The following is a 26,696-nucleotide window of genomic DNA, read 5'->3' on the forward strand; positions in this document are numbered from 1 at the left end:
TCTTTATACATTTTTACATGCTATTTCTACCTCTATTTAAAATTACATTATTTATTCAAAATAAATCCATTGTAACTATATGAGGGATGTAATCCGATAATTCAAAATAGTTTCTTAAGTTGATGGATCATTTTTCAATTAATCATTTAATACATAATAATTTAGATATTTTTTGATAAGATTTCAAAATCTTAATAAAATTATATTTAGGCCAAATGAAATATATATGAAAAAAAATAGAAATGATTCTGTAATTACTAGATAGAATAACCATATAAATGAAAACATGTTATGAACCAACTAATATATGTATCTTTTGGTTCTCGAATGAATGATTTTAATATTTGTATAGATTTAAAATTTTTAAAGAAAAAGAAACTTACAAAGGGAAATTCAAAATAACTAATATTCTCGCAAATTTACTTCTTTGCTAGAACCATTTTTTTAAATCAATTGATTTAAAATTGCAATTTTTCATTATGTTTTGTACGTTTCATTAACTTTTTTGATTTTAAGTAATGAAAGCAAACGTTCAAAGAATGATTGGTAATTAATTAGTGTCCATAATTTAAATGAAATTATTAGTTATCCATTCATACCATTAACAACATCATCTTTTTCTAATTCGAAATTTATATTTTTTTCATCGAAAATTCCTTTACAATAATTCTATTATAACAATTTATTAAATATAACTTAATTGGGCTCAAAGTCATCATCGTCATCAGATTGCGATTCGTTTGTCGAGCTCACGTCCAACTTCGCGATGTACTGAATCCTGTCCACCACTTTCGAATTCGTCAAACCGAACAAGAACTCACCCGACATTCCCGCCTCCTTAAACGCGATTTTTGCGTCATCGCCGAACTCATCTCCCAAAATATTTATAATTGCGTCTGACGGTGTAACGCCGATATATTCCTTGAAGCGATTACTCAGTAACGACGCAACGAAAATTGGATTTTTACCAATCGCTTCTATTTCGCATCGAAAGATTACATCTTGCGGAATGTTCTTGAAGAAGCAGGAAGGCGATATTTGGCTGATGTAACCAATCGGATATATACATGAACTTGTCCTAAACAATGGATCTTTTAACACTTTTCCATAACATTCGATTTTTAAGTTTGATGATATTGTGATTACGTACGTGGAATTACTCGTTGGATCTTTAAGCGCCGAATATCCTCGCGCTTGATCTATGATTAATGATGTAATGTTTAATTTAACTTGTGAAGAACTAAGAAATTCTGTTAAAACTTGTTCATTGACACTAAATGTTATTGATTTATCTAAATACCATTGCGTTATATCATTAATCCCATGCTTCATTATCGATATTATTAAGCTGCGACTATCATTCGGTGTCCACCATTCTGGTAATAATTCAATTTTAATATATTCAAATGATGATTCTTTGATCGGTTGAAAATCTTCAATAAATCGATAGATCTTATCCATATTACGAACGACAAATATTAGGTTTAAATAATCATTATTATTAACTTTGTTTTCTAATGATTGAACCAAAGGAAATAAGTCGTATCGTGGCATTGAATCCGGCGACGATAGGATTGAAAGGGCAACCGATAGAATTGAATTGACACATTCAAAAACTGATTCCTCAGAAACATCGGTGAATTCACCCAACGATTTGTTTGAATTAATTTCATTTGGAACACCGAAATTTGACAAGATATGAAATAGTTTAAAGATTTCATCTTCATTTAAAACAGTTCTTTTGATGATATCGGTATGTAATTCCATCCATTGGTTTGGGGTTAAAGGTTGGAAACTTAAATCTAATTTCGGGAATTCATTAAATTGTCTTTCGATAGCTTGTACTAATAAAGAAACTTTTTTCTCGACTTGTCTTCTTGTCATTGAATCATTTTTCTTTAGAAGTTCATTTTCATTAAAAATTGATTGTAAATTCTTGAAGCCATTTTTATCTAATTCATATAACAAAGCATATTCACTAAGTGCATCTCCCCAAATAGGTTTAACATTTGGCCAATTAATACTTTTTTGTGTAGTTAAAAACAATGCTCTATGTAATTCAGCAAAGAATATAATCGAAGAAAACATTTTTTCGGCATTTTTCTCAATGATTACTGAGAATTTACCGAATTTTTTTAATGGGTCATCACTTGTATTATCGCCAACTATTTCTAATAACAAGTTCATTGATTTTCGATCTTCTGGAGGTGAAAGTGTTAAAGCGCATTTAATGAAATCAAGTTGATTTTCTTTATTTTGGAATCCATGATTAACTATACTTTGTACCATATGTCTTGCATAACTAACTTTATCAGATAATGCATTAGTTGATGATGTTATTGATACAGGGAATTGAGGCGGATGTAATAAATTATTCCAAAATTCTTTTTGTTGATTATAATTAATTTCGACTTCATTTATTATAATGTTTTGTTTTATGTTATTTTGAAGGATTTCATTAATTTCGGAATTATAATATTTGTTTATTGATTCATTAATCGAATCATTAAATATAATTTCGGATGTACCACGTAACATTAATTCGATGTCTTCGGCATCCATTTCATGTATAGATTCTGATTCATGATAATCAACTATAGATTTATCAAAACATGCTTGTGATGAATCTAATTCTAATTCATATGTACCTTCTAAAATTAATCGATAAATTTCACAATTCATATTCTCAGGGAAATAATAAAAATCATTATCATATATTATTATAGTATCAAATAATCGATGATCGATTTTATACCCATTAATTTTCGAGGAAAATAATAATATATTTATATCGGGATTATTTTTATATGTTTCGATAATAATATTTCGTTCATCAGGTAATGTCATTTGATTTATCATTAAATATTTAATATCTTTTAATTTCAAATATTCATTTAATATTTCTATGACATTAACTAATGAAGAAAATATTAAAATTTTCTTGTTTTCATTTAATAAAATTGGTAAAAATTTATCAATGAAATACATTTTACCAGATGAATATATTATATTATTTTTATCTTCTGATAATTCTTTATATATGTTATTAATTAAATATGGATGATTACATACTTTCCTTAGATATGAAATTAATGATATTAATGGTGTGTCTGATTCATCCGTTATAGGCTTTAAGAAGATATCTGTTTTTTGTTTAATTGCTTCAATATAAAGTTTCCTTTGGATATTAGAAGGATAACATAAAACAATTTTTTGATTATTATGTTCAATAACTTTTTCTATTTCATTTGGATCTCTTGATAATATATATTTATTAATAACTTCAACTAAATTATTTCGTTTAACTTCATCTTGTAAATCATAAACTTCAGTGAACTTTTGGAAGTTAATAAAACGGAATTGATCCAAAAAATTCAACAAGAAAAATATCTTAAAAATATCCGGCTTTTCAAATAAATCAATTTCCATTAATATTACTGAATGTTCATATTTAATTGTACGTAATAATTTACGTAATCGACCTCTTGAATTAGATAACTTAAATCCATCATCAATAACTATACAACGCCATTCTATATCAACAAAATAATTATACATTAATATAAAGAAGTCATGAGAAATTATTATAACATCACTACGTATTGCATCATTTAAAAGATTCCCATTAACATCATATACATTCATTTCATATTCAACAATGGTATTACGACTTGATGCATTCCCTTGGAATATAATAACATTAAAATCAGTCCATTCTTCTATTTGTTGTTTCCAATATTCAAGTCTTTTATTTGTTGTTAAGATTAAATATGGCCCATTAACTTCATATCGTTTAGATAAATAATTCAGCATTAGAATAACTTGTAATGATTTCCCAATACGTGTTAAATCACCTAATATACAATTAGTTTGTTCATGATAACATTTGATTAACCAATTTAATCCTTCTAATTGAAAGTCTTCTAATATTTGTCCTGATTTAGAGATCGTTTTCTCAGTAATAACTTCATATGATGTAATTAACGGTCGCTTCCATCGTGATGGGATTTTGCGTGTGTTATGTCGTTTCATACGTCTTTGGTAATCTTCAACAAGTTTTATGTTCTTAAAAACAGTTAATTGTTCAATGGTACACATGTCATAACTTAAGTCTCGCCATTTGATTAAAAAATTTGTGGTGACGTCATTCTTAAATTCTGTAATGACACGATCTGCTTCAAACCAATTCGAACAAATATTCTCTTCTTCAATGTATAATAAGTTTGGGATTGATGTGGATTGGATTAATTGATGTTTCTCAGTTAATGATAAAAATGTTCTAAGGGCATTTTCGCCATTCTCAAGTTTCAAAATAGATGATTTGCTCATCCAAAGTGACGACAAATACGACTTGTCTTCAAATTTGACAAAATATTTGTTATCAATATCTGGAATTGAACTTTGCCCTATGATTCGTTGAACTACTAGTGCTGGATTATGTTCTTTAACTTCTAAAGGAGCAGTTATAGTTGGCTCAATAGATATATTAATTGTTGAATCTTCTTCTGAAGTATTAATTTGATTTTGTTGTATGTTGGGTGCTTGTTCTGGAATAGGTTCTTCAGGTTTTTCTTCTTCATCAGAATATTCATATTCATACTCATAAGCATAATCAGCATAATATTCATCTGAATTTTCAAAATCATAGTCAAAAACTGGATTACGAATTTTTTGGTGAATATCTTTAATTTTTGCTGGTGGTCTACCTCGTTTTCTTTTTAGTTCAAATGTTGGATCATATTCATGTTCACTTTGTCCAGAAATTGCTGGTGAAGGAGTTAAAGACCTAGGTATTTTCGGTGGTCTCCCACATTTTCTTGGTTGATTTGTTGAATGTTGATCTCTACTATTTTCTGGTGTTTGAACACGTGGTGGTCTTCCACGTTTTTTCTTCCTAACTTCAATTTGCATTCCGTCTTCATCTGTTTCATTGAACGATTTTGGCTTTCGAACGTTTCTATGTGCTCGATCGTATACAAGTGACCAGCTCATAGAACTGTCAGTTTTAGAATTGAGAAGTGTTCAGAATAATTGGTAAGTTTACATTTATCAAAGGACTCAAAATTTTGTAACAGCTGTCTCTCTTGCAACTTAATGAATTTAATGTGTTATCACTTATCAACTTAATGAATTTAATGTGTTATCACTTATCAACTTAATGAATTTAATGTGTTATCACTTATCAACTTAATGAATTTAATATGTTATCACTTATCAACTTAATGAATTTAATGTGTTATCACTTATCAACTTAATGAATTTAATGTGTTATCACTTATCAACTTAATGAATTTAATGTGTTATCACTTATCAACTTAATGAATTTAATGTGTTATCACTTATCAACTTAATGAATTTAATATGTTATCACTTATCAACTTAATGAATTTAATGTGTTATCACTTATCAACTTAATGAATTTAATATGTTATCACTTATCAACTTAATGAATTTAATGTGTTATCACTTATCAACTTAATGAATTTAATGTGTTATCACTTATCAACTTAATGAATTTAATGTGTTATCACTTATCAACTTAATGAATTTAATGTGTTATCACTTATCAACTTAATGAATTTAATGTGTTATCACTTATCAACTTAATGAATTTAATATGTTATCACTTATCAACTTAATGAATTTAATGTGTTATCACTTATCAACTTAATGAATTTAATGTGTTATCACTTATCAACTTAATGAATTTAATGTGTTATCACTTATCAACTTAATGAATTTAATGTGTTATCACTTATCAACTTAATGAATTTAATGTGTTATCACTTATCAACTTAATGAATTTAATATGTTATCACTTATCAACTTAATGAATTTAATGTGTTATCACTTATCAACTTAATGAATTTAATATGTTATCACTTATCAACTTAATGAATTTAATGTGTTATCACTTATCAACTTAATGAATTTAATGTGTTATCACTTATCAACTTAATGAATTTAATATGTTATCACTTATCAACTTAATGAATTTAATGTGTTATCACTTATCAACTTAATGAATTTAATGTGTTATCACTTATCAACTTAATGAATTTAATGTGTTATCACTTATCAACTTAATGAATTTAATGTGTTATCACTTATCAACTTAATGAATTTAATGTGTTATCACTTATCAACTTAATGAATTTAATGTGTTATCACTTATCAACTTGATGAATTTAATGTGTTATCACTTATCAACTTAATGAATTTAATGTGTTATCACTTATCAACTTAATGAATTTAATGTGTTATCACTTATCAACTTAATGAATTTAATGTGTTATCACTTATCAACTTAATGAATTTAATATGTTATCACTTATCAACTTAATGAATTTAATGTGTTATCACTTATCAACTTAATGAATTTAATGTGTTATCACTTATCAACTTAATGAATTTAATGTGTTATCACTTATCAACTTAATGAATTTAATGTGTTATCACTTATCAACTTAATGAATTTAATGTGTTATCACTTATCAACTTAATGAATTTAATGTGTTATCACTTATCAACTTAATGAATTTAATGTGTTATCACTTATCAACTTAATGAATTTAATGTGTTATCACTTATCAACTTAATGAATTTAATGTGTTATCACTTATCAACTTAATGAATTTAATGTGTTATCACTTATCAACTTAATGAATTTAATGTGTTATCACTTATCAACTTGATGAATTTAATGTGTTATCACTTATCAACTTAATGAATTTAATATGTTATCACTTATCAACTTAATGAATTTAATGTGTTATCACTTATCAACTTAATGAATTTAATGTGTTATCACTTATCAACTTAATGAATTTAATGTGTTATCACTTATCAACTTAATGAATTTAATATGTTATCACTTATCAACTTAATGAATTTAATGTGTTATCACTTATCAACTTAATGAATTTAATGTGTTATCACTTATCAACTTAATGAATTTAATGTGTTATCACTTATCAACTTAATGAATTTAATGTGTTATCACTTATCAACTTAATGAATTTAATGTGTTATCACTTATCAACTTAATGAATTTAATATGTTATCACTTATCAACTTAATGAATTTAATGTGTTATCACTTATCAACTTAATGAATTTAATGTGTTATCACTTATCAACTTAATGAATTTAATGTGTTATCACTTATCAACTTGATGAATTTAATGTGTTATCACTTATCAACTTAATGAATTTAATGTGTTATCACTTATCAACTTAATGAATTTAATGTGTTATCACTTATCAACTTAATGAATTTAATGTGTTATCACTTATCAACTTAATGAATTTAATGTGTTATCACTTATCAACTTAATGAATTTAATGTGTTATCACTTATCAACTTAATGAATTTAATGTGTTATCACTTATCAACTTAATGAATTTAATGTGTTATCACTTATCAACTTAATGAATTTAATGTGTTATCACTTATCAACTTGATGAATTTAATGTGTTATCACTTATCAACTTAATGAATTTAATGTGTTATCACTTATCAACTTAATGAATTTAATGTGTTATCACTTATCAACTTAATGAATTTAATGTGTTATCACTTATCAACTTAATGAATTTAATGTGTTATCACTTATCAACTTAATGAATTTAATATGTTATCACTTATCAACTTAATGAATTTAATGTGTTATCACTTATCAACTTAATGAATTTAATGTGTTATCACTTATCAACTTAATGAATTTAATATGTTATCACTTATCAACTTAATGAATTTAATGTGTTATCACTTATCAACTTAATGAATTTAATGTGTTATCACTTATCAACTTAATGAATTTAATATGTTATCACTTATCAACTTAATGAATTTAATATGTTATCACTTATCAACTTAATGAATTTAATGTGTTATCACTTATCAACTTAATGAATTTAATATGTTATCACTTATCAACTTAATGAATTTAATGTGTTATCACTTATCAACTTAATGAATTTAATGTGTTATCACTTATCAACTTAATGAATTTAATATGTTATCACTTATCAACTTAATGAATTTAATGTGTTATCACTTATCAACTTAATGAATTTAATGTGTTATCACTTATCAACTTAATGAATTTAATGTGTTATCACTTATCAACTTAATGAATTTAATGTGTTATCACTTATCAACTTAATGAATTTAATGTGTTATCACTTATCAACTTAATGAATTTAATGTGTTATCACTTATCAACTTGATGAATTTAATATGTTATCACTTATCAACTTAATGAATTTAATGTGTTATCACTTATCAACTTAATGAATTTAATGTGTTATCACTTATCAACTTAATGAATTTAATATGTTATCACTTATCAACTTAATGAATTTAATGTGTTATCACTTATCAACTTAATGAATTTAATGTGTTATCACTTATCAACTTAATGAATTTAATGTGTTATCACTTATCAACTTAATGAATTTAATGTGTTATCACTTATCAACTTAATGAATTTAATGTGTTATCACTTATCAACTTAATGAATTTAATATGTTATCACTTATCAACTTAATGAATTTAATGTGTTATCACTTATCAACTTAATGAATTTAATATGTTATCACTTATCAACTTAATGAATTTAATGTGTTATCACTTATCAACTTAATGAATTTAATGTGTTATCACTTATCAACTTAATGAATTTAATATGTTATCACTTATCAACTTAATGAATTTAATGTGTTATCACTTATCAACTTAATGAATTTAATGTGTTATCACTTATCAACTTAATGAATTTAATGTGTTATCACTTATCAACTTAATGAATTTAATGTGTTATCACTTATCAACTTAATGAATTTAATGTGTTATCACTTATCAACTTAATGAATTTAATGTGTTATCACTTATCAACTTGATGAATTTAATGTGTTATCACTTATCAACTTAATGAATTTAATGTGTTATCACTTATCAACTTAATGAATTTAATGTGTTATCACTTATCAACTTAATGAATTTAATATGTTATCACTTATCAACTTAATGAATTTAATGTGTTATCACTTATCAACTTAATGAATTTAATGTGTTATCACTTATCAACTTAATGAATTTAATGTGTTATCACTTATCAACTTAATGAATTTAATGTGTTATCACTTATCAACTTAATGAATTTAATGTGTTATCACTTATCAACTTAATGAATTTAATGTGTTATCACTTATCAACTTAATGAATTTAATGTGTTATCACTTATCAACTTAATGAATTTAATGTGTTATCACTTATCAACTTAATGAATTTAATGTGTTATCACTTATCAACTTAATGAATTTAATATGTTATCACTTATCAACTTAATGAATTTAATGTGTTATCACTTATCAACTTAATGAATTTAATATGTTATCACTTATCAACTTAATGAATTTAATGTGTTATCACTTATCAACTTAATGAATTTAATGTGTTATCACTTATCAACTTAATGAATTTAATGTGTTATCACTTATCAACTTAATGAATTTAATGTGTTATCACTTATCAACTTAATGAATTTAATGTGTTATCACTTATCAACTTAATGAATTTAATGTGTTATCACTTATCAACTTAATGAATTTAATGTGTTATCACTTATCAACTTAATGAATTTAATGTGTTATCACTTATCAACTTAATGAATTTAATGTGTTATCACTTATCAACTTAATGAATTTAATGTGTTATCACTTATCAACTTAATGAATTTAATGTGTTATCACTTATCAACTTAATGAATTTAATATGTTATCACTTATCAACTTAATGAATTTAATGTGTTATCACTTATCAACTTAATGAATTTAATATGTTATCACTTATCAACTTAATGAATTTAATGTGTTATCACTTATCAACTTAATGAATTTAATGTGTTATCACTTATCAACTTAATGAATTTAATATGTTATCACTTATCAACTTAATGAATTTAATGTGTTATCACTTATCAACTTAATGAATTTAATGTGTTATCACTTATCAACTTAATGAATTTAATGTGTTATCACTTATCAACTTAATGAATTTAATGTGTTATCACTTATCAACTTAATGAATTTAATGTGTTATCACTTATCAACTTAATGAATTTAATGTGTTATCACTTATCAACTTGATGAATTTAATGTGTTATCACTTATCAACTTAATGAATTTAATGTGTTATCACTTATCAACTTAATGAATTTAATGTGTTATCACTTATCAACTTAATGAATTTAATGTGTTATCACTTATCAACTTAATGAATTTAATGTGTTATCACTTATCAACTTAATGAATTTAATATGTTATCACTTATCAACTTAATGAATTTAATGTGTTATCACTTATCAACTTAATGAATTTAATGTGTTATCACTTATCAACTTAATGAATTTAATGTGTTATCACTTATCAACTTAATGAATTTAATATGTTATCACTTATCAACTTAATGAATTTAATGTGTTATCACTTATCAACTTAATGAATTTAATATGTTATCACTTATCAACTTAATGAATTTAATGTGTTATCACTTATCAACTTAATGAATTTAATGTGTTATCACTTATCAACTTAATGAATTTAATATGTTATCACTTATCAACTTAATGAATTTAATGTGTTATCACTTATCAACTTAATGAATTTAATGTGTTATCACTTATCAACTTAATGAATTTAATATGTTATCACTTATCAACTTAATGAATTTAATGTGTTATCACTTATCAACTTAATGAATTTAATGTGTTATCACTTATCAACTTAATGAATTTAATGTGTTATCACTTATCAACTTGATGAATTTAATGTGTTATCACTTATCAACTTAATGAATTTAATGTGTTATCACTTATCAACTTAATGAATTTAATGTGTTATCACTTATCAACTTAATGAATTTAATGTGTTATCACTTATCAACTTAATGAATTTAATGTGTTATCACTTATCAACTTAATGAATTTAATATGTTATCACTTATCAACTTAATGAATTTAATGTGTTATCACTTATCAACTTAATGAATTTAATGTGTTATCACTTATCAACTTAATGAATTTAATGTGTTATCACTTATCAACTTAATGAATTTAATATGTTATCACTTATCAACTTAATGAATTTAATGTGTTATCACTTATCAACTTAATGAATTTAATGTGTTATCACTTATCAACTTAATGAATTTAATATGTTATCACTTATCAACTTAATGAATTTAATGTGTTATCACTTATCAACTTAATGAATTTAATGTGTTATCACTTATCAACTTAATGAATTTAATGTGTTATCACTTATCAACTTAATGAATTTAATATGTTATCACTTATCAACTTAATGAATTTAATGTGTTATCACTTATCAACTTAATGAATTTAATGTGTTATCACTTATCAACTTAATGAATTTAATGTGTTATCACTTATCAACTTAATGAATTTAATGTGTTATCACTTATCAACTTAATGAATTTAATGTGTTATCACTTATCAACTTAATGAATTTAATATGTTATCACTTATCAACTTAATGAATTTAATGTGTTATCACTTATCAACTTAATGAATTTAATGTGTTATCACTTATCAACTTAATGAATTTAATGTGTTATCACTTATCAACTTGATGAATTTAATGTGTTATCACTTATCAACTTAATGAATTTAATGTGTTATCACTTATCAACTTAATGAATTTAATGTGTTATCACTTATCAACTTAATGAATTTAATGTGTTATCACTTATCAACTTAATGAATTTAATGTGTTATCACTTATCAACTTAATGAATTTAATGTGTTATCACTTATCAACTTAATGAATTTAATGTGTTATCACTTATCAACTTAATGAATTTAATGTGTTATCACTTATCAACTTAATGAATTTAATGTGTTATCACTTATCAACTTAATGAATTTAATGTGTTATCACTTATCAACTTAATGAATTTAATGTGTTATCACTTATCAACTTAATGAATTTAATATGTTATCACTTATCAACTTAATGAATTTAATGTGTTATCACTTATCAACTTAATGAATTTAATGTGTTATCACTTATCAACTTAATGAATTTAATGTGTTATCACTTATCAACTTGATGAATTTAATATGTTATCACTTATCAACTTAATGAATTTAATGTGTTATCACTTATCAACTTAATGAATTTAATGTGTTATCACTTATCAACTTAATGAATTTAATGTGTTATCACTTATCAACTTAATGAATTTAATGTGTTATCACTTATCAACTTAATGAATTTAATGTGTTATCACTTATCAACTTAATGAATTTAATGTGTTATCACTTATCAACTTAATGAATTTAATGTGTTATCACTTATCAACTTAATGAATTTAATGTGTTATCACTTATCAACTTAATGAATTTAATGTGTTATCACTTATCAACTTAATGAATTTAATGTGTTATCACTTATCAACTTGATGAATTTAATGTGTTATCACTTATCAACTTAATGAATTTAATGTGTTATCACTTATCAACTTAATGAATTTAATGTGTTATCACTTATCATTTGTTTTTGAAAATTACGTCAATTGATCGTATGCACATTTCGATTCATTCTCCAAAATAATTATCATAAAAATAAAAATTATTTAATGATAACGTAAAATTTGTTTTACATCCATCCAGTAGTGTTAGTTGGTATTGCTTGTTGTAGAAGTAAGATTTTGATCTATAGGTGTTATAGGCACTTGTGTCAAGTTCACGTTGTACCAACAATTCATGTAGAAGTCATTTCCGAGAGGAAGACTTCGTTTCCAATGTACGATGCCATTACCCAACGCCCAACCGAACAACAAAGAACAGAATATGATTGAGAAGTTCAACAACTTATACAAGAATCTCATTGAATAAATATCCAACAATATGTCGCCGCTCTCCAACATTTCCTTTGCTGCATCATCGATTTCATTTTCGATAACATCCATAACTTTCCATAGTTGTGACGCCGGCTTTTCGATATCGTTTGACTTCTCCATACCTAATTGCAAGTGAATTGGCGCGAATTTCTTCAAGTTGAAGTTACCTTGTTGCAAATCGTGCGGACGATCTCCTTCATCTGTATCATACTCAAACATTTCCGAATAATCCGAATACTCACTTTCGCTTAGTTTGCCTCCCGCCATTCTTGCTTGGTATGCGCTGATTAAGAAGTTATCACGCTTAATGACGTGTGGTAATGAGTAATCGCATGGTAATAACTTTTTACTCTTACGTAAGAAGAATGGTAAGACAAAGATAATGACAAATGGAATAATGAACATAATGATGAACAATGCTTGTAATGCTTCATCTGGCAAATCAAAATTAGGTAGAGTTATATCAAAAGCTACAAGTAATGCAAATATGGAACTGATTGTGTAACAGATGAAATTGGTGATGTTGTGGAGCTGTGATACATATGGAGTTTGGAAGAATTGTGAAATGGATATACCTATGGATGTGGCAAACAATAGCCATGGAACGATTTTTTGTGTTACTGTTGGTCCACCATTTGAATCGCCTGGTGAATAAGTTGATTCTTTTTCATCATCACTTATACCTTCAAACAATGGAATCAAAGACACGAAGAACAATGCAAACAATTTGATTTGTTGGAACGTGAAGTAGAATAATGCTGAACGATGTTTGTATGATGTGAAATGTGAAATTGCACCATTCTGCAATAAGTTAACAATTGTCGAGAATTTACATTCCACAAATGATGTTGGCGCAGGTAATGCATCGACAATTTCTAAGAAGTTTTCGAACATATATCGAAGAATTTGCAATAAGACGGCTAAGAAATATACTTCTAACAAGCTGACTGGTAATGAGTATATAGAAGTAATATCATTTTCACTTAGACATGGATTTTCTTGATGAACCTTATACTTAACTGAAGCTTCCGTACGGAAACAATAAAATGAACAATTTCCATATAACCCTACTCGTGCAGAATCTGAAGTAAAGTTATATTCATTAACAACATATGTACTTTCATTACAATGTCGACAGCCAGCAGTTCTATGTGAGAAATAATCAACAACAGATTCTATGCTGCCATTGAAATCATATGCTTGATGTTCTCCACAATATGTATCTTCTGTTGTGGCTGCATTCAAAACCATTTTCAAAATTGGCAAAAGTGCAACTGTAAATAACATGTTTATGCCTTTGAAACCAAGTTTTCTTAATACAACAAGTATGAAGTAGCACTTTGGTATAAACCATAGAACTTCGAGAACGATACGAATACATATACCAACTAAAATGATACATGAAATAACATCACATATGTAGACTATGTCTTGAAGCTGTTTGCCTTCATAGGTGCTTGATAAAATGCTTTCCCAACCAACTCCATAGCCAACAATGATTACTACTAAAAATAATACACCGACAATGATGGCATCAATAATCATTGAAAATGGTAAATCAAAGCCAAATATTGTCTTGCGTTTCATAAGTTTTGGATTTAAGCCAATTTCAAAGGATAATATCTTCTTGTGAATATGTTGCGTTTTCTCATTAAGCTGTTGGGGATCAACTTCTTTGGTAATTCTAGCAAGGAATACAGATGTGATTTGATGGGCTGCTTTGATATGCCAATGGAAATTCTTACGAAGAACAATGGCATAGCCCCATATACAAAGCCTAACAAGAACATATATCAAGCTAATGACAATAAAGACGATAGCTGCTGTCCTTCCTTCTTCATAATCATGATTAATAAAGCAACAGCCAATAGTAAGAAGACATGGTATAAAGAGATCTGCGAAGAACAAGATGATCCGCCAAGAAGGCATAAAGAAAAGAACATAAAGAAAGTTCATGAAACATAAAATAATAATTGCAAACAGCAGAACTCGCATAGGAGCAACAATTTGATTAAACCGTTCAATAAGATCAAGCTGTGAAAGGAGAACATCTACTGCTTTGTCAAAGCCATCTGGCTCATTCGATCCAGATGGATTAATTCTATCATACTTTTTACAAATATCATATGGAAGAATTGCAAACTGGATGAATGTAACAACATTGGTAAATGATGTAAGAGACACAAGATCGAGCTCACGCCATCTGTATTGGAGAACCATCCTTTTTGTTGTAGTTTTTGATAATAACCGATTAATTCAGTCAATTTTTCGGTTTAGTTGAACTCAAAGTGTCTGTTTACATTTCCGTAAACTAGTGAAATAACGTGTCGTTTGGGGCGGATACCCCAAAATTCAGTGATTTATCAAGAAAATGATTCATCACCAAGAATTTTTGACATTATAACAAAAATTCATACTTTTCTAAGAATTATTTTCTATCGTTTAAACCACGGTGGAAAATTGACCGTTAAAAAAAGAAATCATTTAGAAGATCAAAAAAATTGGCCCCACAGATCTCTTAGCCAATATAAATTTATAATATACATACAATATGTGATGTAGAAAAAATTTATATCTAAGGAATTGTAACATAACGTTTTGCGAAATTATTATTTTATTATTTTCTATGGTTGAATCATATCGGCATTACTTTTTGAATACTATGTTATTTAAAAAGTGGTTTTGGCGGTTAACTCAGAAAAAACTGGTACAATAATTATTGATATTAATTTTAATAATTTTATTAAGCTTAATCACAATAGTTTGTATGACCATTCATTTTTCAATTTGATCGTAAATGATTTCTGTTGTTCATTGAAGTCTTGCGGTTATTTTAAAATGATAATGTTTGTTCGAATACAGTTTGTGAATTATATATTTATTCTAAAAAATTACAAATCTATTGTTGAACTGATTTCAATATCAAAGAATTATATTATCAAAAATTCGTTAAAAATGAATATATATTAATAATAAAATTTGGAGAGCTGTTTCGGAATAATGTTGAAAATTGTTATTTCAATGACGATATGTGTAAAATATATAATATTGTGAGTCGTAAAATCTTTTATTTAGAATCTTTTTTTAATTTTAATTTTATGGTTTTTCCAACAAATATCTTTTTAAAAATTACGATTCGGTTTTTCTTGAAAATTTTTTCTTATTAAAATCTCTTTTTCTTAAATTTGATAAATTTATTGATTTAATTTGTAAAGAGTACACTCCTTCTTTATATAAAAAACTTATTAAATTTAACGATTTTATCGTAAAAACATTCTACGATTTTTATATAAGTGAAATAATGAACTTATTTAGATAAAACCAAATAGAAGTACTTCAACTACACAAATCATGAAAAAACCGAAATATATATTGATTTTTTATATGTAAAGTATTCATAAACCGAAACCGATGTTCTAGAAAGGAGGGAAAAATGTCTGATTCTTATGATAACTCAGATTCGGAAACAAGTTATTCGAGTGAAGAAAATTCTGATTATATGGAACAACTTGATTACCAATCTGAGGCTCAACCAATTTTTATTGAGCTATCAACAAATTCAATTGATATTTCGAAATTTAATGAATTATCATTTTTGCCTCAACTTGCTGATCAAGATTATAACATGAAACAACTTAGCGAAACTGCACAAAATGAAGGATCAATTTCACCTCCAATTGATTCAGTTGTATTTGTTTTTTCAAATCCAAACATTTCTGATAATGTTGCTTCAAGTTATTCTTCAAGGAAACCAAAAATAAGTTCTTGGGTTGATGTTAAAACTATACATTATTCAGATTTTCAAATCCGTCAACAAGAATATATCAAAGAAAAATATACAAATTTAAAGAGTGACATTGATTGTATTTGTCATAACTCACCAAGTTCTTCCAAATTAGATGGTTTAAGTTCACTTCGGAATGATGTCCCAAGACCAAGAATTATCTTTCATTATCTTGGAAAAGAGATTGTTGATGGGACAATAATTGATAATTATCCCATTTCTAGAATATTTGGATCTCTTTCTCCACCATCATTTTTTATTTTTGATTGTTCAAATGCAAGTAATGCAATCGGCATATTAATTAAATCAGCAGAAGAATTTAAAAATGCGCCACAACGAAGGAGTGGAAGGGGTAAGTTTGGTTATGATGGAGCACAAATTAATTGGGATGATTTTATATGTCTTTGTACATATGATCAAAATGAAGAATTACCAATAAACCCATCATTGCCATCAGATTTCCTTACTTCCTGCTTACTTACACCTGTTTCAATTTCCATTTTATGTCATATTCTTCAATATTATAGAACATCATTTAAAGATGATTATTTCCCATTAAAGTATTTAAACTCAGTTCTAATGTATGATAATCCTCATGACCTAGAAAATTTCTTAAGTAATATTACGAATGCAATTGCTGTTGATTATTTATCTTCTTCATTATATTTCAAACTTTTTAATCAGGATCCGTTAATAACAAAACTTTTTGAGAGGTTTATTTTATGTCAGTTTTTACTTAAACCTTATTCAGCATATCCAACTTCATATCCATCAATACCAAATATGAGTCGACATTTATTTTGGGAAAAATGGGAAATGGCGATTGACAACACTTTAAATAGTATTGTTATACCAAAGCCATCATTTTCCAATGATTTTTTCAGTCAATCATTTTCAAGTTTTATCATGTTTCAAAAAGAAAAAATACTTAATACGATACCTAGTTCATATTTAGCTCCAATAGTTCAATATCCATTAATTACATATCAAATAGAAATCCAAGAATCAAAAAGTCCTGAAGCAAATAATCGAAAAGAAACATCAATTATTTCATATCTACAACAAAAAGAAGATAATTCATCAGCAATATTACCAATGTCATTACCACTTGTCCAAATGCGATTAGATCATACATCACGTAGAGCTTCATCTAATGCTAAAGCAATTCCATTATTATCGCCAGGAAAACATAAGCCAAAATATAATATGAGTGATGACAAACAACGAACAGTACAATTTAAACAAGAAGAAAGCACATATAATAGTGTATGGAATTATCTTGCTGATTTTGCACGTGAAAGAGAAATTAATCGAATGAAACTATCACAAGTTATACCCATGAAAGAAATCTTTTTTTATTTATTCCAATGTAATAATCGAGAATTTGATTCAGTCTGTTATATTATTTCATTAACGTTAATATATAATCCTAATTCTTCATCTTGTATTCCGGATGATATTAAATTAGAAACACTTTTAGAGTTATTATTTGAAAACAATTTAAAAAGGAATACAAAAATTTATATTTTAATAATATTATCTTCATTAACACATCAATTAAAACAATTAAGAAAACAATTTAAAAACGAAGAATTTTTGGATAAATATCGTAAACAAATTGTTAACTCTCATCCACGTTTACAAATTTGGTTAATGATATTACTAAAAAGAACTTTTGGATCGAATTCAATTCCTTATTCGATATATGGAAGTTCTTCAATTGATTTACAATTATGTGAATTAACTACGCATAAATCATTTGAAGTACGTTGCGCATCTCTTTTAGCACTTTCGATATTGTTTCAAGATCAAAATCATCCAATCAACAAAATAATATTAGAATTAATCATTCCTTTGTTTACTGATGTTTCATTTTATGTTCGACATCAAGTTTTAATCATTTTAATTCGTTACATTTCAACATTTTCGCAATATAAAGAAACATTTAAATTCGGAAGTTATAAAGAAATAATAAAAAAAATTTATAATTTGGATTATATTCCAGAATTTATACCTTTTGTCCAAAATATTAAAGAGCTTGAAATATCAGATGATGATATGATTGGTATCATAAACTCATTGATATATTATTTTTGTAATGATCCTCATCCGTATATTAAACAATTAGCTAATAAGTTCACAAATCAAAATTATTTCCCTTATCAAAAGTTCGAAACAAGTGAATTTAATGATTTATTCGATGTTAGTGATAATAATGAACTCGAATCAGATTCAAAAGCATTTTTTAAAGTTTCATCTTCTCAAATAATGAGAAGTTCAAATGTAGAAGAAATTAAATTAGTTCATTCATTAGAACAAAATAATGAGTTTTCTAATGATTATTTTATATCACAATTTAAAAAAGCTGAGCTTTATAAAAGAATTCAAATCCAAGCACCTAGAAAAATTACGTTTCATGATAATTCTTTAAATGTCGTTATAGCTACTGCTAATAAAACCGTTTATGAACTCGATGAAAATCTGCAAACGGTCTCCAAAATTTGTCTAAGTAACGTCGAAGAGGACTTTTCTCAGATAGCGACCGTTAAGGATTCGGTTATAATTTCAACTGACGATGGAAGTTTACGCGTTTGGAACCCCCCAAACAGAGAGCTTTCAATTTGTTTCAAAGCTGATATTTGTAGTTTTAATGATATTAAATCACAACAATTTGTAGCGGTTAGTCATTCAACAAATCAAATAGCCACTGCAAGGAGTGATAATGGGATTTATATATGGGATATTGAGATGCAACAGTACATTTGTAGTTGGCCGGTTAAGTCAAAAGTGACAGCTCTATCGGTTCATTCAAATGAGTCACGTATCGTCATTGGCGGTTTTGATGACGGTTCAATGATAGCATATGATTTAAGAATACCACATTTTATACAGACTATAATGACATATAAAGAATTGAAGGATGAAGAAATAATTGATATATTGACAAATAATAGTAATTCTAATTTGGCATACTTATGTACGAATAAAGGAAATTGTTTGATTTGGGATGCTTTCTCAAATAAAACAAGGCTTATAAATAATCAAAGTAATGAAAGAGTAATCGAATCTGTCGGAATACATCCGTTCTTACCTTATATTGTTTATTCTGATATTAATGATGTTCCATACATGACAAAACATGATGGCTCATTGCTGTACAAATTTAATGATGTACAGCCAAAGTCTGTCGTTGCAGTGCACCCGGTGAATTCGGTCGTTGCTTTTGCATATAATAATGAGATTCAATCATATCAAATTCTAACACAGAATGTTATGTAAAATAATTTTTTAGGATACTTTATGATTTTTCCCTTTTAAAAGGAATTTCATTCACATGTTTTACTTCTTTCCTTTGTATAGTATGCTAAGGAAAATTCTCAAAATAATGTAGGAATGGCGACCGTTTAAATCATGGGTTTCCTATCGTCTTCTTGGTCGCGACTAATGGAAGAATTTATTGCATATTTCCATCAGGCCCTTCAAGAAGGGACTGTTTCACAAGCATCACAAAGGATATTGGAAATGTCCTCAAATCCAGAAAATATATTTTACATATTACAAATTATTTGCTCAATTGATGAAAATTCAATCAAGCTAATTGCAATAATTACATTAAAGAAAATGTTAATACAAAAAAACATATTTGACCAAATATTTGCAAATCCTGAAATGAGAGGAATAATTTTAGATCAAATATTACATTTAATTGTTCTTTACCAAAATAACTATATATTATCCAATAATCTTATTGATGCGATTCAGCCTATTTTCCAAAATATTGGATATGAATGGAATCAAATAATTAATTTTGTATGTGAATCATTATCATTTTCAACAATTTTTATTCTTTCCTCGTTTATTTCATATTCAAATGAAAGTAACATTGGACCTCTTATTCCAATTTGCTTCAACAATATTCAAAAATGTATTCAATCGAACAATTCCGATTTAATTATTTTATCTTCCAAACTTTTTTCTGAGTTAGTTCATTTAATCCCTGATGAGTGCTTAGGTATTGCATCTCAAGCCTTTGGTTTTTATTTAACACTATTTGCTAATACAACAGATTCTACTGATTTAGCAAATTCAATTTCAAAATGTTTCAACAAAAATCGAATATTTTTTGATCCAAGCGCAGTACTTTCACAGCTATTTCAAATTGCATCAAAATCAAGTCCAGTTGTAGTTTTTAATCCAATCAGAAGATTTATAAAAGTATTTGGGAAAATGTTTGTTTCGCAAGCACCAGAAATTACTTCAACAGTTTTAACGTTTGCCTCATCTTTGTATCAGGGTAATTGTTATATGGATGAATCAGATTCTCTTTTCGTTCTTTCCACTCTTCGAAAACTTGCCGATAAAACCCCAGAATATTTAGCGGTTTATTTGAATTTCATGAAACCGTCGAATATTCCAGAGCTTTTTTCGGTTATCGGCGGCTTGTATTCAATTATCAGTTCAGTTTCAGAATCACTTCACCTTTATTCACAACAAATTTTTAACTTTCTTTCAAATTGTTTATCAACTAATAATCATACAATACAAGAACTTGCATTGCTTTGTATTTTTGATATTCTTGATTATGAGCCAGATTTCTTTGAAAATTATGCCGATGATATATTCAAAGCACTTATTTCATTTAATTCACAACAACATGAAACTCTTTCTAATCTTGTAATACAATGTATACCACAAATATTATTTAATTGCGAAGTTAGTAATGAAATATTATATCCAACGATTCCATCATTTATTAATCTTGCGGTTAATTCCAAAGAAGCAATGAAATCAAATGCGATATATATATTATATGGCATCATATTTTCTATTGAAAGTAATATATCTGAATATGCGCAATCGATAATTCCTATTTTATTACAATCTGCTGATGAAGACTCTGAAATAAAATCGCGATCGATTGAAGCAATTGGCGCTTTAATGTGTTTTTCTCCACAAATTTGTATTTCTTTTATACAACAAGCATTTGAGATATTTATACCAAACTTAAACTCTGATGATTCGAAAGTTGTTGTTTCATGTTTATCAGCACTTCGTCATACAGCTAACTCTAGAGAAAAAATCGATCCATTTATTGAAATTGGAATGTTTAATGTTTTGCCAATAGTAACAAACGCTTATAAAAACGAAGAAAACTTTGAAATAATTTCTTCTTCATTTTTATTCTTTGCGGATGCCATTAAATTCCATCCTAATTCATGTCAAAGGTTAATTCCATTTTTACTTTCGTTTTCTATCACATGTATGAAAGCACCTGATGAAGATATAGTAATTAATGCAACTAAAGTTGCTTCTAAAGTTTCAGGGGATCAAATTCCCGAAGAATTATTTTCGTTATTAATTAATAATGCAAAGTCTGATAATATTTCTGTTTCCGGATCATCTTTTAAAGGAATTATTACAATATTAAAACGCGGTGTTAAGATTCCGATTGAAGTTTTGAATGTTTTTATTAATCTTTCAGCAATGGCAATTAATCATAAACTTGAATGCCAGGATTCTGATGATGTTTCTTATAAGAAAGAAATTATTGATCCTGTTCTAAAGTTCATATGTCAAATTATACGAATAGATATTAATATTTTCACAATTGATTCATATGCTAAAATAATAATCGAAATGAAAGGTAATGTTTCAAGATATGAAACAGAGAAATGTTTGTTACCATTCATTACTTATGTAGAAACAATTAAGAAAAGTCCAATTTTTAATGATATGCTTCAAATGGCAATTTCATTAATGAATGATAATGAAACTGATTATCCAATTATCCTTGTTAGAGTTATATTAGATTACGTTCCTGAGTTAATGTCACAAGAAATTTTGAACATGTGCCAAAGTAAATTACAAAATGGTTTATCAATTTCAATGATTTCATTGTTATGTACTATTTCGAAATGTTGTCAATTCCCATTCCAAACATTATTACCAACAATGATAAAATGTTTGATATCGAAAGGAAATATATCGGAATTAATTAACATTTGGAAAACGTTTTTAATGCTTTTGAAATCAGATGAAGTCGCAAACGCTTTCGGTAATGTGCTTTGTATGAAATTAATCGATTTTTTGGCAGTAAATGTAAATTTTGTACCAATGGAATTGGTTAGAGAAGCAGTGCAATTCTTGCTTCCATATGCAAATGGAAATAATGAAGTTGCACAAGAAATAGCAAAACATCAAAATGTTTTATCTTTGTTTAATTAATGTTTATTAAAATTTTAATAAATTATTTTTATTCATTGCATTTTTTTTTTTAATATTGCTTTTTATTTATTTTTTGTTAATCTTTCATTTTCATGTGTTGAAATCCTTATGTTCATTACACAGATTGTGTATTAGTCTCTTTTAATGTAGATTTTCTAGAGGAAATAATAATGAAAGCCACAATTACTAAAAGAATTATCCCAATAACAGGAAAAACAATTATATATGTTTGTTTTAAATCTGATTTTTCTTCTTTTTTAGTGGTATCTGGATTATCTTCAGAGTAATTTTTAGAGTAATTTTCAGACTTCGGCACTTCAGATGTAAATGCGGTCGTATGTACTGTTGTACTCTCTTTTGTATATGTTTCTGTAGGAGACTGTGTAGGAGATTGTGTAGGAGTCTGTGTAGGAGATTGTGTAGGAGATTGTGTAGGAGATTGTGTAGGAGTCTGTGCAGGAAGTGCTTCATAAATAATAGGGCCATAGACTGTATCAAGTTCTTCTAATTCAACAATAGTTATATTGAACTTATGTATGACGGGCAAACGAAATTTAGTAATTTGGCAATTTATTTGGCCTTGAATATCTGCGCAAATTAAATCATATGGATCTTTGGTTACTACAAAACGAGCTGTTGGAGGGAACATCATTGTATTTGGATACTTCTTATTTATATTCTGGAGTAATTTCAAATTCCTTTTTGCAGTAATTTTGAATATCAACTCTACACCTTTTTTACAAACTGATTCAAAAGAAGAATGAACTAATGTAAATGCTCTTGTTATAACCAAAGTGTTCTTATTGAATAGTGTTGGGCTAATCTCATTTGAAGGTTTATAAACTGTTGTATATCCTGCTTTTGCTAATTTATCAAATCCTCTCATAAATCTATAAAATGTACACAAAAAATTATTAGTGATATTCCCTTTGAATGTTTCAGAATCTAAGCTCGAAATAAGTTCTGGATAAAATAAGTAGTCATGAATTATTTTAGCTTCATCATAATTTATAGGATCTAAGTTATTTTCTGATAATGATTTTAGTGTGTACGGATCAAATATTTGTTCGAACCATTTATTTTCATTAACATCTAATGAAACAACTTTTGATACTTCATCATGTACACATTGTTTTAGAGCAGGATCATGTATTTTTGGTAAAAAAGCATGTAACTTATATGGGTGACTTTTTAAATCTGGTAAGATACCATCTAATTCGAGAGTACAAATTTCTAAAATATTAAAAAATAAATACATTAAAATGAAATGATGTATAATTTAAACATAAAACTCATTAATTATATAAAAGCTATAAAGGTTAAATTATAAACTAAATAACATGAAAAACTGGCACAAAGAATAACCATGATTTTGTCCAAATTTTTAAATATCTATATTTGAAAACTTAATAAAAATAATGATTTCGAGATATTAAATTAAAAAAATCATAAAAAAAGAGATATTGAAAAAACTCGAAAATTAGAAGAATGTGTATAATTTTTTTTTTTAAAACAGAATAATCGAACATACAACTCCTTATGTTTGAAAACATGTAGCAAGCCTTCATAGTCTTAAGACAACTCCAATTGGATTTACACCACAATTTCACAAAAGAAAACAATTAGAAAATCACTTTTTGAATTCAACATTCGCACTTTTTCTTACCTCCGACACTTTTCCCTTTCAGTTCACATGACTCTTTTGTTTCGGTTTGCTGAGATGTGCTCACACCTGCTTTTTCCTTCATTGCTATAGCCATTGTGTAGAACAAGTTGTCAACGTTCAGTGAGTCTTTTGCGCTTGTTTCCATAAATGGAATATCATACTCTCGCGCAAGTTGTTCGCCTTCTTCCTCTTTAACCTCTCGAACATTGTTTAAGTCACACTTATTACCAATCAATATTTTACATGTATCTTCGCTTGAATCTGATTGTTGGATCTGTTCCATCCAATCTCGAACCTTTTCGAAAGTCTTGCGATCTGTAATATCGTAAACAATAACTATTCCATGACTACCTTGGTAGTATGTTTTCGTTATTGCACGAAATCGTTCTTGTCCTGCGGTATCCCAAATCTGGAGCTTCACGATCTTTCCATCTTGGTTAATTGTACGGATCTTGAAATCCACACCTATTGTTGATATATAGTTTTCAATGAAGATATCTTCAGTAAAACGGATCAAGAGGCAACTTTTTCCTACTCCAGATTCTCCAACGATGAGAACTTCTGATGTTAGAATCAAATCATACTAAAAAGGTAATCACTGTTATGTTAGAAAAATAACATACTAATTTCCTAAGCTCATTTATTGTTAAAAAAATGTTCTAAACGGTCAAAAGGGCTGAAATTTAAAAAACATCCACTTATTCAATGAAACCGCCTCTTTTGTCTGAAAAAGTCATCATCGTTGTATTGAAAACCTATTTTACGACGATGTTCACATCGCAAAGTTTTAAAACTTATAATCGTTATATTTTATTATATATAATAATATTATTCCAACAAGTTTTTATATTCATCGATCAATTTTTCAGTTTCTTCGCAGTCCTCATTATACGCTGCAATCTTTAGCGCTTCATCGTAATGTTTCTTCGCTACTAAAGCTAACGCGCATCTTTTCACCCTCGATGGGAACAAATTAATACAGTCCAAAATTTCCGCGGACACGTCAAGTGTTTTATGTACCTTCAAGAAGTTAATAATTGCAACAATGTAACTGAACAAACGCGGCATATGTTGCACAGTTTGGAATATCGCGAGCGATGCGAAAGTTTCCTTCGACATGAAATTATAAAACATGTTCATCCACAAGAACAAAGTTTCGTGGAACAGATAATAATCGTCGTTTTCACAATCGGATAACCATTTGTAGTAATTATTTATAATTGTTTCTTCGGCGTCGACTAAATTCGACTTTATCATTCCCATCGAGAAATGATAAAATGTTAAAATGTTATAATGATTTAAAGGAATCGATTGAAGGAAATCACGTAATTGTAAGAATAATGTTGTTTTATGATTACTTTTGATTATTATTTGTCGAATTAAAGGAACATAAAAGTTAAAAGTTGAAATTTTATAATTATTTGGGAAAAATGATTTTATTGACTTACAGAAATAAATTTGTAAGTTTCCAAATGATTCATTTTCATATATCGTTTGAAGTAATAATGAAAATGAATATTGATGGAAATAATTCTCTTTATAATTATTCAGATGATTAAATATTATCGAAAAATAATTTTTAGTGTTCATTATAGTTACATTTGGTGATGCATGTTTAAGATATAAATTACATAACTTAATTGTTGATAAAAAAAATGATGGAATTGTTATTATGTTATTAATCACATGATTAATAACTGACTCAAATGGAAATGAATCTTTTATATAATATAAAATAGATGTATGAACATTATAAATAGAAATGAAATAATGAGTAGTTAAATAGTTTAAATCATCAAATAATTTTTTGACGATGATTCGAAGTTTCGATTTAATGTTCGTTTTTATTGATATAATAGAACAACATAATGATAACTCATAAATTGGAAGTTTTTGTGTTTCGATATTATTAAATAGAGTAACAAATGATTCGATTTGTTCTTCTGTTATTTCTTTTAGTAAGTTAAAAATAATTGTTATATAATATAATGAAAATTTCAGTTTTTTAGGTTTGTTTATATAATCATTTAAACATTTAATTCCAAAACTAATTAATTCATTTAAATTTTCCATTTTAATTTTCGGAATTATCGA

At 26.9% G+C, this 26,696-nt stretch overlaps 4 protein-coding genes across 4 annotated transcripts; all 4 read right to left on the reverse strand.

Annotated features, from left to right (window-relative positions):
- Positions 1-696: 696 nt before the first annotated feature.
- Positions 697-4,992, reverse strand: GO595_002732 (SNF2 family N-terminal domain containing protein; the record flags this gene model as incomplete). Its single annotated transcript, XM_067915674.1, has 2 exons — positions 697-2,648; positions 3,600-4,992. 2 exons carry the CDS (start codon positions 4,990-4,992, stop codon positions 697-699), a joined length of 3,345 nt encoding a protein of 1,114 aa, XP_067776533.1.
- A 7,710-nt stretch (positions 4,993-12,702) lies between these two features.
- Positions 12,703-15,147, reverse strand: GO595_002733 (uncharacterized protein; the record flags this gene model as incomplete). Its single annotated transcript, XM_067915675.1, has 1 exon — positions 12,703-15,147. The coding sequence occupies one exon, from the start codon at positions 15,145-15,147 to the stop codon at positions 12,703-12,705; it is 2,445 nt and encodes an 814-aa protein (XP_067776534.1).
- A 7,904-nt stretch (positions 15,148-23,051) lies between these two features.
- On the reverse strand, positions 23,052-23,585 carry GO595_002734 (penicillin-binding protein; the record flags this gene model as incomplete). The annotated part of the gene is made up of 1 exon (XM_067915676.1): positions 23,052-23,585. One exon carries the CDS (start codon positions 23,583-23,585, stop codon positions 23,052-23,054), a length of 534 nt encoding a protein of 177 aa, XP_067776535.1.
- A 994-nt stretch (positions 23,586-24,579) lies between these two features.
- Positions 24,580-24,885, reverse strand: GO595_002735 (Ras-related protein RABD1; the record flags this gene model as incomplete). Its single annotated transcript, XM_067915677.1, has 1 exon — positions 24,580-24,885. One exon carries the CDS (start codon positions 24,883-24,885, stop codon positions 24,580-24,582), a length of 306 nt encoding a protein of 101 aa, XP_067776536.1.
- Positions 24,886-26,696: the final 1,811 nt, after the last annotated feature.

Source organism: Histomonas meleagridis, assembly GCF_020186115.1.
Source record: "Histomonas meleagridis strain 2922-C6/04-10x chromosome Unknown contig_20, whole genome shotgun sequence".
Lineage (NCBI taxonomy): Eukaryota > Parabasalia > Tritrichomonadida > Dientamoebidae > Histomonas > Histomonas meleagridis.